Source organism: Carettochelys insculpta, chromosome 2, assembly GCF_033958435.1.
Source record: "Carettochelys insculpta isolate YL-2023 chromosome 2, ASM3395843v1, whole genome shotgun sequence".
NCBI lineage: Eukaryota > Metazoa > Chordata > Testudines > Carettochelyidae > Carettochelys > Carettochelys insculpta.
Window position 1 is genome coordinate 165878798 of NC_134138.1, and position 15640 is coordinate 165894437.

Here is a 15640-nt window from a genome sequence, read left to right on the forward strand (position 1 = left end):
GGAAAGATAGAGGAAGACCACTAAGGCTTCGGCTACACTACCTAGTTAGTCTGAAACAACAGCAGTTATTTTGAAATAATAACTGAGCTGTCGTCTAGACTATGCACACGCTATTTCAAACTAGTGGGTGCGTTATTCTGAAATTGGTAACTCTCAAAGTGGCTCCAACGGCACTATTTTGAAATAGTGCTACGGACCCAGAAATGCTATTCCAAAATGCATTTTGTGGGTGGGTGTGTTATTTCAAAGTAACATGTTTTTAAATAGGAGTTTCAAATTCGGACTGCAGTGCGGCTGTAACCTAAAGGAAGAAAATATTAATTGGTAGCATGGGGTAATTTTAATGAATCTGGCTCACAGGCAGACTCGGATTTGGGACCTCTAGAGCTTAGTGCATGAGCCGCTACATTTTAAGCTTAAAACCAGCTGGCTGTCAGTGACTCTCGTTCTTTCTCACTGTAAGTGGGCTAAGTGCCATTACATGGGACTGTGAACTAGGTGTGTAGGTTACATACTTCCCCGAGCTGAGGAAGGGCACCAGAAGCTTCAGAGACCCAGCTGAACTACCAGATGAGCCCCGCCCCCCTCCCCAACACTTATAACTGCCCACAGGTGCACTTGAACCTGCAACCTCTGGAGCTCACTTCATGGGCCTCTACAGTTCGAGCTAAAAGGCAACTGCCGCTGAGCTAAGGCTGTAGAGGAAATTCATTCTCCCTCTCTCTCTCTCTCTGCCACTGCACAGGACAGTGACCCACACAGGGTAGGCGTGCTGCTTACATGTGCACCCTCCTTACATCCATAGCCAAATATCAGTCAAGCCTCCATAGCCATCTAAACCAATCTTATTCTATAACGTATTTACAGCGCACAATAGTTCACCTTAATTTAATACACTAGAGAAGGGTAACCTATTGTAAAGCGTCTCACAGGTACTCACGTTAGTCTGTAGCTTCACAAACAACAAGCAGTTCTGTGGCACTTTAGAGCCTAACAAATTTATTAGGCCATGAACTTTCCTGGGTAAGTGGGTTTTACCCACAAACACTCATGCCATTTGTTAGTTTCTAAGGTGCCAAAGGACTAGCATAAGGAGGGCATGTCAAGAGGGCAGGCTCCTCGTGTTATGCACACTTGCCCCCCCCCCCCCACATATTTTTGGTCCTGCATACGACCTGAAGGTACAAATCCAAACACATGCACCTCTAAATAGTTAAGCAGGGGTACAAATCAGAAGGGCGTGTACTCAGATACGTGCCCTCAGATTGTTTTGCAGGCCCAAGGTACACTCCACAACCAGGCTTGCTGAAAATATACCCTAGCTGATATCCTACCTAATGTAGGGCCCAGCTCATCCTCCCACTTATGTCAACAATACAACACCCTTTGACTTCTTCAGGAGAGCAAAGTCACATAGCCAACGTGCATTGGTTGTTTTTAGGAAGGCTACTGTACAACTCCTAAATGCATGCCAGTTTAAAAGCCTGGTGATATGGCAATGCATTTCACAGAGAAAGTTACCATTAGGAAACAGTCATTAACCCCACATACAAGCTATTTCATAGCAAATGTTCTTTGGAGATTGTCACATTGATTGGATGCCAGCCAGCCTAATTACACACAAGTTTACTATGAGGGGAAAAATAATTTGCAAGCAAACAGAAAGTAGCTGGGCGCTACAATAACTGGTTGCTAGCTGTTGGAACTAGTTTTTAAATTGCATTTTCTGTTTGTCCATTCACCTTATTTTTAATTTACATTGCATAGCACTGGCTGAGTAATGCAATATTGTTTTCCTCACAACTTCAAAATTCAGAATCCCATTAGCCTGCCACGTTCATCCACTTTGCACTCCTTTGGACACAAAGCTTTAACAAATTGAACTGTATTCAGTGCATTTTAATATAAACAAAAAAAAACCACAGAATGCAAATGCAATACTTTTTAAACCATGGTATTTAAAATATGTTGTTATTGTATAGGGCTAAGTACTATTTCGGTATTCTTTGTCATTTCTGTATTTTATAGGCTTTTCTTCACCTGCGGACCTTTGCGCTAAGTTTTGTCACTGTACCCATTTGTAGACCTGTCGTTACAGTTTTCACTTATCAAACTGGGGCAGGGTGTGTGTGTGTGTGTTTGTATATAATGAAGGAAAAACTGGAACAAATGTCATGGTACCTCAGATATTTAACAGCACTAGAAAACTGCTGTAAAATTGTTCTGGACTATTGTAACTGTTTTAATAACTGAAGTAAAAAAAAATCATGTGAGAAAACTTGCCTGCATTGAAATGCTGTTCTATGCTGGTTGTGCTCAAGTGTAATTTTTTTAATAGTGAGAAGATTTTTTTTTCTTTTTTTTTTTTTCTCCTCATTTTTGTTCCTACATTTTAGGCTGTCTTCAGAAGTTACTGGCCTGGGGGCTCTGTAATATATCTCATCATGCCCTAGTACATTAGCCACCAGACAGGACTTTTCCAAAGCCCCATGAGACAATGATTTCTATGGACTAATCTACAGAGGAATTTCTGCCATTTCTAACTTTCTTATTATTCTGAGACATCAAAATAAATACTTCTTTTACTCTTTAAGCAACTGTGCTTCCTAACTCTTGTGTTGCTTTCATGACTGTTCCACTTTAACACTGTTGTGGCTCATAACATAGAGCAAATTTGGTGGGGAGAGTTAATTTTTGTTGCTGTTCATGCTTTCGCTAGGCTGTATAAAAGCATGGGCTGTTAGCGTTCTAACTCACTGTATTCAACAATAGACTTGGCGGTAAATTAACCAAGACTTTTTATAAATAAATTTTTTTTCCTGCTTTAAAACCATATGGTAGCTTTTTGCATACAACTTTTGTGTTGCACTAAACTTGTTCTCTGGTAACTAAGGTGACAATTTTTCTCGTTTAGAAATGGCTTCTCAAAAATAATCACAGCGCCGAACAGCTTATTTTCAATAAGGATAAAAGGGTTAACAGATCATGCAGGGCCCCAGTTCTCAGATGGCAGCAGCCCAATACGCTGCAGTATCAGCAACATCGAACAGGTCACTAGACACTAATAGCTGATTTTTAAAGCATTTACAAATGTGATTACAGAGAACCAAATTCTGTCACAAATTATATGGGGTGGTATTTTACGCTGCAAGTAAGGGCCTGTGGTGTTACTAGGGCTACGGGTGGAGTAAGTTACTACTCAAAAGGACTGGAACTAACAGAATTTGGCCCATATTAATGGAACGGAAGGAACCCACTATCCTATTTCTCATCTATTTCTCTAATCACTATTTCTCATTTAAGGCCAGGCTTAAGTTCACCCAGCCCTGCGAAAAACAAACACAGCCAGCTACTGATTGCTAATGCCCTTTGTTGATATCATTCCCCTGTAACTCTGCACGTAGGTCTGGAGGAAGATACACTTAAACTCTATCCAGCTAACGGCTGCATGGGAAATACGCCAGCAACCAAAAAGGTGCAGCCCATCAGAAATATGTACTGAAACTCATCTTTCTTACGGAGGCTTACCCCAACGAACCTACTGATTGCACTCCTTAACCTTTCCAGTCTCCATTTGAACCTGCTGAAGTGGTGCACACAGAGTCACGTAGCCTCTATTTCCTTTATAGTAAATATATGTTAAAGCAAGCCTTGGGTGATTTGGTGGGCTGCACTCTGGCCTGTTAGGCTTTTGAGTCCATTTTGCACTTTGTAATAGCTTGGGTGACACTTTGGTTTTTGCAGTTTGTGCAAGTCATACGAACCATTTCATAGTCAAAGCAGATGAAGGCCCCCAGCCAAGAACTCCCTAGAGCTCTGGCCAGTATGCCAGCTAGATTTGGTTAGACAGTAAGGCTTGCAAGGATAGGCTCACACGTTGCACATTTCTGCCGCAGGGCCTCGAAAAGGTAGCATGGTGCTGCCTTAGTGACGCTATCCCCAGCTATGCTTTCACAACTGTAGGACTATTCTGAAGTCCCTGAGAAGATGTACTGGGCTCAGGGATTCTAGCCCACAGTCTAGCCTGCCCCTTCTGCACAAGGCCCTGCCCTCCCAACTGAGGGTCAAGATAATTTCATATAATTATAAAAAATTGACACCCCTCCGTCACCTACAAATTCCTTCCTTAGCCACATCCTGACTAGTATAACTTTGCCTTTTAAACCTAAAGCATCTAGAGCCACGTAACAGTTCTTAACTTTCTTCAGCTATGGTGGTTGTAATTATTCGCTAATCTTCTGAGACCCCATATAGGTTTGTCAATAACTTGGGGAACTCTCCTCCCATCAGCGTACTGGTTATACTTAAGCCCTTGATAAATAAGTGACAATGTACAGACTGAGGTTAGGCTTAAGCCCTTCTGTAAGAATGTGCATTGTTTGCACATAAATTGCTACAATCGCCCTGATTTTCTTCTGATAAATGACTTTTAATGGTGTCTGTCAAGTCATTGCTAATCTCATCCACTGAAGCCCATGCTTCTTTCATGTGAATGAGGTCAGTTTTCATTAAAGTGAAAAATGAATCAAAGTGATTCATGAAAGATTAAATGCACACAGATGTTGGGAAAGTGTCGCCATGCAGATCTAGGACTGTATTTCAACCTTGTCCTGAATACCTTGATAACGTACTCCACCCAGACAGAGGTTGGGGTACTGTTTTCTTAAGTTCAAGATTTCTGAACAAGAACTGTTATGTCAAGCAGTATTTGTTTTGGTACTGTGAAAAATGTATAGGACCTTATACAAGAATTCAGTGTGGTGAAATAAAAGTTTCATGTTGCAGAGCTAACCCTTTATTTGCTGAAATACACAATTTTGGGCTGACCAAAACTATTTGCTCATTCAGTAACTAGTTTCAGCCAAAAAGAAAACTGGGGGAAAAAAAAACAAAATATTTAAAATAATTTAGACATAATGTTTTGGAAATTTAGTCAAATTTAAGTCTCATGTATGTTTAAAATGGCATTTCCAGCTGAAATATCCCTTAGTACCAAAAAGATTGTGATCAACTGAGGAGAAAACATTTGCATGGCTGGAGAAAAAAAAAAGAATAATAATAAATTAACTGACTCATTAACGCTGCTGTTTTAACTTGACCCTCAATGTTCCTGAGAAGATGAAAATGCAGGCAAAATACAGTGATGTGTGCAGGCAAACTACCTCCCTGACTCAGCCTGAGCTAAGGCTGTGTTCTCTTTTGTCCACATCCAAAAGGTTGGACTCTATTTTACCTTTTCTGCTTCCCATGACTATGTAACAAGGAAAGAGACCTTTGTTAATGCAATATTCTCTTAGATTGTAAACTCTTTGGAGTAGGACCATTTTTTTCTTGTATGTATGCATGCATGCATGCCTGAATATACATAGGCTGTGTCTAGACTAGCCCCAGACTTGAAAGAGGGCATGGTAATTAGGGTATTGGGAGATTACTAATGAAGTGCTGTGGTACATAGGCAGCACTTCATTAGTCAAAATCAACCCCCACGACAACTTCCAAGTGCCAGCTTGCGTGTAACCGTGGGTCAACCGCAGGTACTTTGAAGTCCCTGCACTACATCGAAGTCCCTATACTCCTCAGAGCTGACACGCAGCTACACACAAGCCGGCACTTTGAGGTTGCCATGGGGAGGATTTAGCCTAATGAAGTGCTGCATATGCACTGTGGCACTTCATTAGTAATCTCCCGACACCCTAATTACCATGCCCCCTTCGAAGTTAGGGGCTAGTCTAGACACAGCCATAGAGTGCGCCAAGAACAATGAGGCCCCAATCCTTTACTGGGCCTGGAGACATTACTGCAATACAAATATTAACACTTACTCATATCAATGCTTTTCCCGACTGAAAATTTTTGCCATGTAATGGAGTTCAGACGTTTCTCCACATACACAGCTGAAATAATTCTGACTTTCACTGAAACGTCTGTGGTTTTGGTTTGACAGGGTTAGCCCCTGGAATGCCTTCTCGAGTTCTAAATGTAAATCTGTCTTCTAAAAATGGAAGCTGTGTTTGGAAACAATCAGACTCAAAACCCTGACACCTCTTCCCTTTCAACAATCATGACCTGGAAATATACTCCTTACAATGCACCAGCAAATAATCATAAAATGGTGCCTCCCTAAAGCAGCAGACAAAGCAAACTCATGTAAAGTGTGCCTGTTTTATTCCCGGATACATCAGGTCACTTTTCATTACCAAATCCTGTCTACAGCTTGGTTAGCTGCCTTCTCCCAACAGCCCTCAAGGACACTGCTCATATAGGATCAGCTTAAAAAGTAGGTTTGATTCTGCCTTGTTAGCACGCTACCACATAAGCATTTCAGGGTACACAGGACAGAGCTAGTGATGTCGTTGTTAGCATCACCACAGCAAACCTTTTTTCTAGCAGTGTTGTGAATAAGCTCTGGAGCACTATAGAACTTCTCTTGTCCCATGATTTTCCTTGAGAATTTTGTTTTATATGGCAATTATTTATATGAATAATGGTACTCCTAAGAGACTGCTTTTGCAAGAAAAGGTACTGGACAATTTTCATACCAAAATGGACAAATGTCAATAAGAATCAGTGCTGACAAATACAGCAATAATATGTAAGCAATATGCATGATACCACTGATTGGTTCATTATCTAAAAATTCATACAACTTTAAGAAACTAAAGAGGGAGTATTTAGAACATACCTTTGGCTCACTGGACACCGCAAAGCATTCCTAATACCTGAAAAAATGCCAATTTGCTTATGTTAATCTCATTGATCTAAGTACGGAAACCTACTACAGCTGTGACAATTAACAAGGATGAGAAAGTAGATCTATTCTAAAAGAACAATTAAAAAGGATGCAGTAGTATTCTAACTCTAGCTTCCCCCAATTAAATAATCATTAACATGAGCGAGAAACTGCCAGATCTACTTTTTAAATGCTCATTCCCCTTCCTGTGTCTTATACATAAAAACAAGCGCGTGCACAAAATGACAACTAAAGCCCTCCAAATTTTGTCAACAAAGATGCAAAGTAACTTTTTATAAAACTGAAGTGTACATCCATGTTGCCATATGCAGTCTGTCTTTAGCGTCAATCACGGCTCTTCCACTTTCTCAGATCAGAACATTAAGACCCTTCATCAAATCCCAAATCAGTCCTTGGAAACATACAAGACACAATTGAAGGAACTAAATAGGACATACAAATGCTTCTGGTTAAATATAAGACAGCCAGAAACTGGAATGCTAGCTTTAACCTTCTGCTAAGTATTAATGTGTTACAATATGCAGCATTGTTGTAGCCATGTTGGTCCCAGGATATTTAAGAAACAAGGTTGTATCTTTTATTGGACTAACTCCTGTTAGCGAGAGATGCAAGTCTTTTTACTTACATGCAGTTCTTCTTCAGGCCTCAGAAATTGAGGGCAAGACTATACTTCAAAATTAACTCAATATAAATTATGTCAACGTACAGTCACTATAGTAATTAACCATGTTTGCATGTCCACACTACATTTCTTGTGTAGATGGTGCATGACCTTAACGTAAGCCTTTGCACCGATTTAACTATCGGCAAGGGGCACCATGGTACAATTTCTCAAAGACAACAACAGCTGATGTAAGCAATGCAGTATCTACACTTACACTGCATTATCCTAACTACATCAACCTAAGCTGTATGCCTTTTATGGAGGTGAAATCATTAAACTGTTGAAAAGAGGGGGAGCTACACTTTAGCATAGCATATGTTTACGGAGTTAGTTTGATATAAGTTGCCTTACACTGACGTAACTCTGCAGTTTAGGATATCTTAGGTAGGATATCATAGCTAAATACAAGACATTATTTAGCATGAAGTAGTTAACACACATCTCAAGGAACTGTTGAAATTTAACAGCTAATTACATATGATAAACACTCCAGTCCCACCTTGAATTTAGCCATGACATGTTTCTCAGACCTGAGGAACCCTGTGCAAGCTCAAATGTTTGTCTCTCGGTGACCATAAATCAGCTCATCCACCTTGCTTCTCTGATATCAGAATTAAGAGCTCTGTGTTCAGGACTCCTTGGTGAACTAGACAAGCAGCTGAGGGAAAGGGTATGCAGTGGGAAAATGTTAGCTGCACAATGCTTGGTTTTTTGAAACTACAAAATTGAGCAAAAAATTTCAAGAATGCAGACCAGTATACGTGGTCAGAATACTCTGATCTTTGGTTGTACAAATTTTACTTTTCATAAGTTTATAGTAAACATGCAGCTGGAATACTGGGAACTTGTAAAGTAAAGGATCTGGCAACTGTTCCCATACAGAATGTTCATTTTAATAGATACAACAAAAGTGATATCTACTTTAGTGAGCAATAACATTTTCCTCTCTTAATAAAACAGTGTGCTGATTAGTAGATATAACCTGTGCCCAAACTAACATGAATTAAATATGTGGCAAGATTATTCTCATTTTACCTTTTTTCCTTCCCCTCCAAACCAACTTTGTAATGTATTTCCAAACATGAACTTTTTACAAAACCTGAGGTTAAAAAACAAAACAAAACGCTGTCTTTCCACCATTCTACTTTTTGGGACCAAACTGAACACCTCATTCAGATTTTCAGAAGTTCCTGATAGCTCAGTAAATTTAAGGGCTTTAAGGGTTTGTGAAGCTCAAAAGAGCACAGGATTTTTAAAACACAGAATCTGGCTTTCATTTACCCAGTACTTACTGAATCACAGTAAATCCTAACCCCCTTTTTTATGTTACCTCAATTTTGTCCTGTTCACTGGTCCTTAACTTTTAAAATGTTATTTCCCCATATGCACACGAGGAAGAAAACAGAATTCCTAGGCTTCCCACAAAGCTTCCAATATTTATAATTAAAATGGCCTAAGCTTCTTTTGGTGTTATTCTTCCAACACCAACTGGCCTACCAGTCCAGTGCTCTAAGTTTTATACTCATTTCACTGTAAAAAAAAAATTAAGTGACTGTTCTCCATTCATCCCTCTGCTTAAGATTTTTCAGGCACATTCCAGTCTGTAATGGCATTAACTAAACAATAGACTCCAGCATAATCTTCTGCAACATGCATGTCCACTGCAGCATAGCAAGAGACCAGAGTATTACAACTTCTCCACAATCTGTTGCTCACTGTTTCCGGATTCTTAAGCCATTTACGTGTGAAAGAGTGAAACTAACAGATCCTCCATTGGACAAGTAACTTCTAAAACATCCTAGATAAAGCAGAGTTTCCTACTGCAAAAGACACGGTAGGCGTCATCTCAGCTGGTATTGAACAAGAGTACAGGACAGTCCAAAAGCACTGACTTAATACATGTTACACTACTGGAAGTCTATTTGACTATAAAATTACTGTCTCATTAAAACAATTTTAGTAGGAAATTATAGTAAGAATTTTAATACAAAAGTTATATGCAAGCCAGTAAAACATTTACAATGTACAACCTTTACACAAAATACTCCATCTTAGACCAAAAGAGAGACAAGCACCTTTTTACAGTTAACTTAGTATCTGCAAGATCCTTCTTAGAAATAAATATTGTAATCAAAATGTCTTACTTCTGACAAAGTAACACCACAGATCAACAGAATATTGAACATGCCATTAAAATGCTACAACAAAGCTCCTTTCACTCTCCAATCCTGAGACAGCAAATCCTGCAATTCTCCTTCATCTTCACTACCAATATCCTCATCCTTCTTCTCCTGGGTTGCTCTTAATCTCATGGCTTCCTTAAATTTATCTTTCATTACATCCTGGCGGTTACGCAGCAGCTCAACACGGCGGTAACATTCACTGTAGAAAGGTAAAAACATTTAGTTAACATTTTTGGCCTAGAAAATTTTTTTTAAAATATTTTCCTATAATACTGGGGAATGCTCATCTCCTTTTGTCTAAAAACCATTTGGACACAAACATTAAAATTCAAATAAGCCTTTCACAATTGGCTCTCATGATTATTTAACATTTTGCTGAAGTCCTGTAGTAACAGAATGAAGAAAGAAAGTATCTTGATCAAAATCACAATCCAGTGACAATTTGATTTAAAAAAAAAAAATCAAAGCTGTGAAATCAGTTTGTGAAATACTAGGGTGAAAGAAAAAGCTCAAACCAGTCTTTTTAATAGTAACAGAGAGGAAGCCGTGCTAGTCTATACACTATCAAAACAAAAAGCAGTCAAGTAGCACTTTAAAGACTAGCAAAATAGTTTATTAGGTGAGCTTTCGTGGGACAGACCCACTTCTTCAGACCATAGCCAGACCAGAACAGACTCAATATTTAAGGCACAGAGAACCAAAAACAGTAAGCAAGGAGGACAAATCAGAAAAAGATAATCAAGGTGAGCAAATCAGAGAGTGGAGGGGTGGGGGGGAAGGTCAACAATTAGACTGAGCCAAGTATGCAGATGAGCCCCTATAGTGACTCAGGAAGTTCCCATCATGATTTAAACCATATGTTAATGTGCCGAATTTGAATATAAAAGCCAGCTCAGCTGTTTCCCTTTCCTGAACGGTGCGATAATTCTTCTTCACTAACACACATACCTTTAGGTCATTGACAGAATGCCCCATTCCATTAAAATGTTGACTAACTGGTTTGTGGATCTGGAGTGTTTTGATGTCTGTTTTGTGCCCATTGACCCTTTGTCTAAGGGAGTTAGAAGTTGCTCACCCTGATTACCTTTTTCTGATTTGTCCTCCTTGCTGACAGTCTTTTTAATTTTTGTCTATTTTCACTTAAGGTGGAAAGGGGATCACATGGATTTTTATTGCTATCAGCTGTGCTGCACATAAGTAGTACATTTATTTAAACGGAACCTCATAAGGTGGTGTAGCCCTGACTCCTGTATGCACCATCTTGAAGAATGTTTGTGTTTGGCTATCAGGGTTTGCATTTGTTCATACTGCAATTCTACTCTGAAAAACAATTATGTAAAAATGATGACTCTTATTAGTGCATAGGATCTGCTCTTTGCAAATATCAAATTCTATCTGCTTACTTGATTTAAATAATTTTTATTTTTACTTCTTGTCACTCCTATTAGCCTACAGATTCAATCCAGAGAAAAAAAAGCTTAAGCTGGATTCTAATCATGAAGTCAAGTGTGAAGCACCATCATGTCATTTTTGGAGAGTTACTTTCAGGGTATATCTGCCCTTGTGATACTTGATTTGGTCTAGAATACCATCAGTTTGAAAGGGCAGTTTAGTTTACACTCTACAATTTGCATTTCACCAGCTTTACCAGGCCATTTTGGATTGATACCGAAGAAAGAACCACAATGACCACTTCTCAACACTCAGTGGTATTGCCAGTTTTGAAACCCACTGGAACACACACTCAAAGACAGGCTTTTTGGAATTGAACACTAATCATCTAAGGTGCTGCAGAAGAGGCACCCCACGCCCAACACTGAGGATTTAACAACATTTCAAGAGTTTCTGTACAAAGTTCAATACTTTCCAAAAGCTTCACTGGCTATTAGAACATTGCCTGCATTAAAATACATTGTTCTAAATGGAACATGAAGCTAGAAGTCTGACCATATGGGCTTCTACTGCAGACAAAATAACTTATAAGTAGTGACAAGCTTCGCAGCCACCTACAAATTTCTGAATGATTCCATGAAACCATGCAATTTTTAAACAGTAGTGATAACAGGGACTGTTTCAACACTCAGTTTCTTTGTCAAATCTCTCTCCAGAATTACAAGATTACTGTTGGAAAAAAAAAAACAACAACATCTTTATACAAAGGCAACTTAACTTTATCATTACTAGCACATGAAAAGCTGCTAAATCTGCTACATTGGTAACTAATGCTTCAGTATGAACATCTTTTTGCTTAAACATGGCTGCCAGTCTTTCACTCATTTAAAAAAAACACCATCAGACTGGAAACTAGTGTTTTCCTTTGCTTTCAATCAACAGCTTTGCCTTGCATTGTGTCTTTAATTATACATGGTACACGAAGTGATTGATTTGCAACACCGTAACATGTCAAACTTGGATCCGTTAATTGATCTTGCTGAAACAGACAAATGTGTGTAGGAATGTTCCAGTGCAACATTTCAGCTGGGAAAAGTTCACATGGTAACGTATATTCTTCAGTGAACACTTTAAAATAACTGTCATGAGAAGCAAGGGGTCAGTCAGTCACCATTTAGTTGTATATATTCAGCTCTGCAAGTGAAGAATAAAGGCATGAATCTCCATATGAAAGTTATGTTTCTAATTTATTGTTCAGTCCACAAAACATTGTTTAAGACCTTGCTTATCATATAGAGCCAGAGGAGTTCTACTTGATAAAGAATCTACAGACGGAGAGTAGGAAAAAATGAACCTTATTCAAAGGATGTAGTAAAATTTTATCTCTTCTTGTAGTTTATTGGGCTTCTGTACCCCTACCTAATGTTTTCAGAGCTCCCAGGACTGTCTTAGTAAACACCTATATAATTATGTATTTAAAAAAAAAAAAAAAAAAAAATCACTGTCCAGAAACTATTTTTTTTTAATTCAAACATATTCATCAGTGAATATTTCAAAGCATATGGTAGGTTACAAATGAAACTTAATGCATTCAAGATCTGTTCAAATACATACCCTTTCTTGGGGGGGAAGACAGCAAAGTTTGAGAAAGACTGATCTACTTACATCTGCTCATCAATTTCTCCAATCTGACGATCTAATCGTCCTTCCTCATCCTCTTCTGCCACTATTGCTTCTGAAATCTAAACCGGAAAAGTTGTGAATAAGTTTAGCCCCATTCGGTCTCTATTTTATTTTATATTTCATTTTATTTTTAAGTAAAACAGCACTACTGGAAAATAAAAGAAGGTGATTAAAATACATTGTAACAAAGTCACAATCTTATGTACACCTCACCTCCAACACATATGTTAATGGCACATACAGGAAACGTCTTTGTGACTAAGGTGAAAGTTCAGAGCAAAACGCTGAACTAAATCTCTAAGCAGTTTAGCTTCTTCTTCATCTGAATTTTTTAGTTCAATTATTGTTTTGAAACATAATATAAAACCCAATATATCCAACAAAAAACGTAATATGCAACAGAACATACATATCAAAATTTGGTGTTTACCAATTATGTATAATAATCCTGTTAGAAGTATTAAATCTACCCACTTGATTCCAATGTATTTCTAACCTGTTATTTTTTTCAGCATATACTTTCTCAAATCTGAATGTCTGGGAGAGGCTATGCAACCAATGGTCCACGCATAACTGAGAAGATTCCTTCCTATGTTGAAGAATTGTTAATGTTAAGAAAATGTATCCACTATTGGCTTTTGTATAAAAGTTCACTTTATCTAAAATACTGCTTTAATGAGTAATGATAAATTGTTGTGCACCAGTGAGATGTGAAACCAACTCTGAGAGAAGGTTGCATGAAATCTTAAATACAAAGAAATGAGGATCCTGACTGGCCCCAGTGTTGCAATGTGTTCTATATAAATTCCTCTATAACAGTCCCACACTTTACGGGTGTTTTTGTCAAGTTTAAATTCACCACAGAACAAACAATCTTTTGCAGGGGTTAAGATATTTAGAAAGAGGGATGTAATTTTCAGATTTTATAATAATATGTTTCTAAAGGCAACATTTCTGAAGCAGAAGCTAGGAACATGGCTCATTGCCTGCACATGGAAACTGACAAGGTGTGCTTGCTATCTCATTTAAATTCAAGCTAGGGAATTCAATTAGATATATTTGTCATCAAAAGCTCTTTGCACTTAATTTTTCCTTGAGTGTAAAATGCAGGGACCTTTCACTCAGTTGTAAAGTGTAGTTAACTGCACACTGCATTGTGACAGGAAGTCAACAAATACACTATGTCACTCACTCTACCACACTGCATGAAATGGTATTAAATGGCTGTTTTTCCCATTAGGTATTGCATTTAGAAGCAATAAATGTAGATTCCATCACGTACCGTGTTGACTTGTCGCATTGCCTTCTGAAATTCATCCCACTCTTTGTCCATCTGATCCTTTGGAGCATCAACCTTTCGCACCTAGGAAATAGGAAAGCCAGGCTTCTTTAGCAACTGCCTAATGCTTCCTGCTGGCCTTCTAAAACCAACAGGATGACAGAACAGAATAAAATACATTCTGCTATTTACTTGGAAAGTTTTGGCGGCAAGTAAAAGTTTTGGCTTAAATAATGCACATAAACAGACACCTTTTGCAATTTTGGAGAAAAAAATCTAATTTTGTATGTATTTGTAAAATGACTGTTTGTACAAAATGATTACAATATTAAGGGAAACCATCTGATCATGAATGGCGGCACAGGATGTTTGGGATGCTGAAAGCAATCTGACCTGTCTCAAAGTACAATAGCCTGTATTTTTGACTATTTTCATTTTCTAGTTATCATTGCATGGTATTATACTTTGTGACTCATCATCAGTCCAATAGACTACACCAGCATAACACCACCCTAGCAATTTTTTTTGAGATACCTGCCTTTTTTAAATAAATAAATAAATAAATAAATAAATAAAAGTCACGATTTTGATTACCATCTTGAATGTTTCCCTATACTTAAATGTACTGGATAGCATAAGAACTGTCCGCACTATACCATCTTAAACCTGTAATCCCATCTTTTCTATGGTACTGAACGTTAATTACCCGTTCTAGAAATGATGGGAATACTGACAGCAAATAAAATGCTGGAACTGAAGTGGCATGAAGAATCAAGACCTGCCTGCACTGGGGAGGAAAGATGTGTAGGTGTCTGTCAGGAGATTAGCCTGCAGTTTAGCTCTTCCTACGCAAGGGAGTGCACAGGCTTGGGATCTGCGCTGGGGGCACAAGGAATGGGTGGGATCGCAGCCATGTCTTGCACTTTTAGCACACCATCTTGGCAAACAAAATAAACACTCTAAGACTAACTGAAATGCCAAGACTCACAGAGCTCTCTCACCAGAGATCATGATGGGAATCACGTGCTGGACGACTAATAATGCCTGGGTCAACCGTCTTTATGCTACTTTAGGATGAATAATGAAATTAGACGAAGTAAACAAGTTGAATAAAATAATTGATGGAGGCTCCTCTCCTTTTCACCATTCTTTACTTTGAGATATTCGTGTTTTTTGGTAATATGGCAATCCTTGTAATGTAAAAGGGCCAGTTATTTAGATGCTTTGTTCTTGATTAATAACACAATATGCAATAGTATAATATAAGTCACATTATTAAGAGTTCAAAGCAAACTACATACTGGGAGACATATATATCAATCTTTCTGTTTTGTGGTTATTAGTATCATGGCTACATGTACTGTGTTGTTGTTATGTATTATAGTTTTGCCTTTTGTAATTCTTGACTATTCGTATTTCTTATAATAAACTTGAATGCTAACAAAACAATTCATTTTTTTCCCTCAAAGTATGTATGTGAACAATCATTTAAATGCTTCGGGAACCCTGATATAAACACCAGATTTCAAAGAGCTGCATTTTTTTAACATGCAAAACCAGAGTAACTTGCCAAAACAAGCTGCAGCTCTGAACAGCTGGTCTATGATTCCCACCTAGAATCACTATAACTGTGTCTGAAAATACAGCACCACCAATTTGCTGGTGGTGGTAGTACACCTCTCCACAGG

General features: G+C 38.3%; 2 protein-coding genes across 7 annotated transcripts in view; one reads left to right on the top strand and one right to left on the bottom strand.

Moving 5' to 3' along the window:
• Nucleotides 1-15402, top strand: part of LOC142009638 (poly(rC)-binding protein 3-like) — a 221403-nt gene extending 206001 nt beyond the window's left edge. For 4 of the 6 annotated variants that reach the window (XM_074987975.1, XM_074987973.1, XM_074987976.1 and 1 more), the window contains exon 13: nucleotides 1-5421. This exon is cut by the window's left edge and continues 1300 nt beyond it. Coding sequence is in view for 2 of the 6 variants with exons in the window: in XM_074987978.1 (XP_074844079.1) it covers nucleotides 13186-13246 (61 nt within the window). In the remaining 4 variants the exon portion in view is untranslated. Of the gene's footprint in view, nucleotides 5422-11046; nucleotides 12646-13185 lie in introns of those variants that run through there. The other 2 variants (XM_074987979.1, XM_074987978.1) reach the window with 2 other exon arrangements.
• ZNF830 (zinc finger protein 830) overlaps nucleotides 5720-15640 on the bottom strand; it is a 29138-nt gene continuing 19217 nt past the window's right edge. Inside the window, exons 8-10 of the mRNA XM_074987983.1 lie at nucleotides 13956-14036; nucleotides 12656-12732; nucleotides 5720-9797 (exon numbers count right to left, since the gene is read on the bottom strand). Of these exons, the coding sequence (XP_074844084.1) occupies nucleotides 9614-9797; nucleotides 12656-12732; nucleotides 13956-14036 (342 nt within the window). The 3' untranslated portion in view covers nucleotides 5720-9613. The remainder of the gene's footprint in view (nucleotides 9798-12655; nucleotides 12733-13955; nucleotides 14037-15640) is intronic.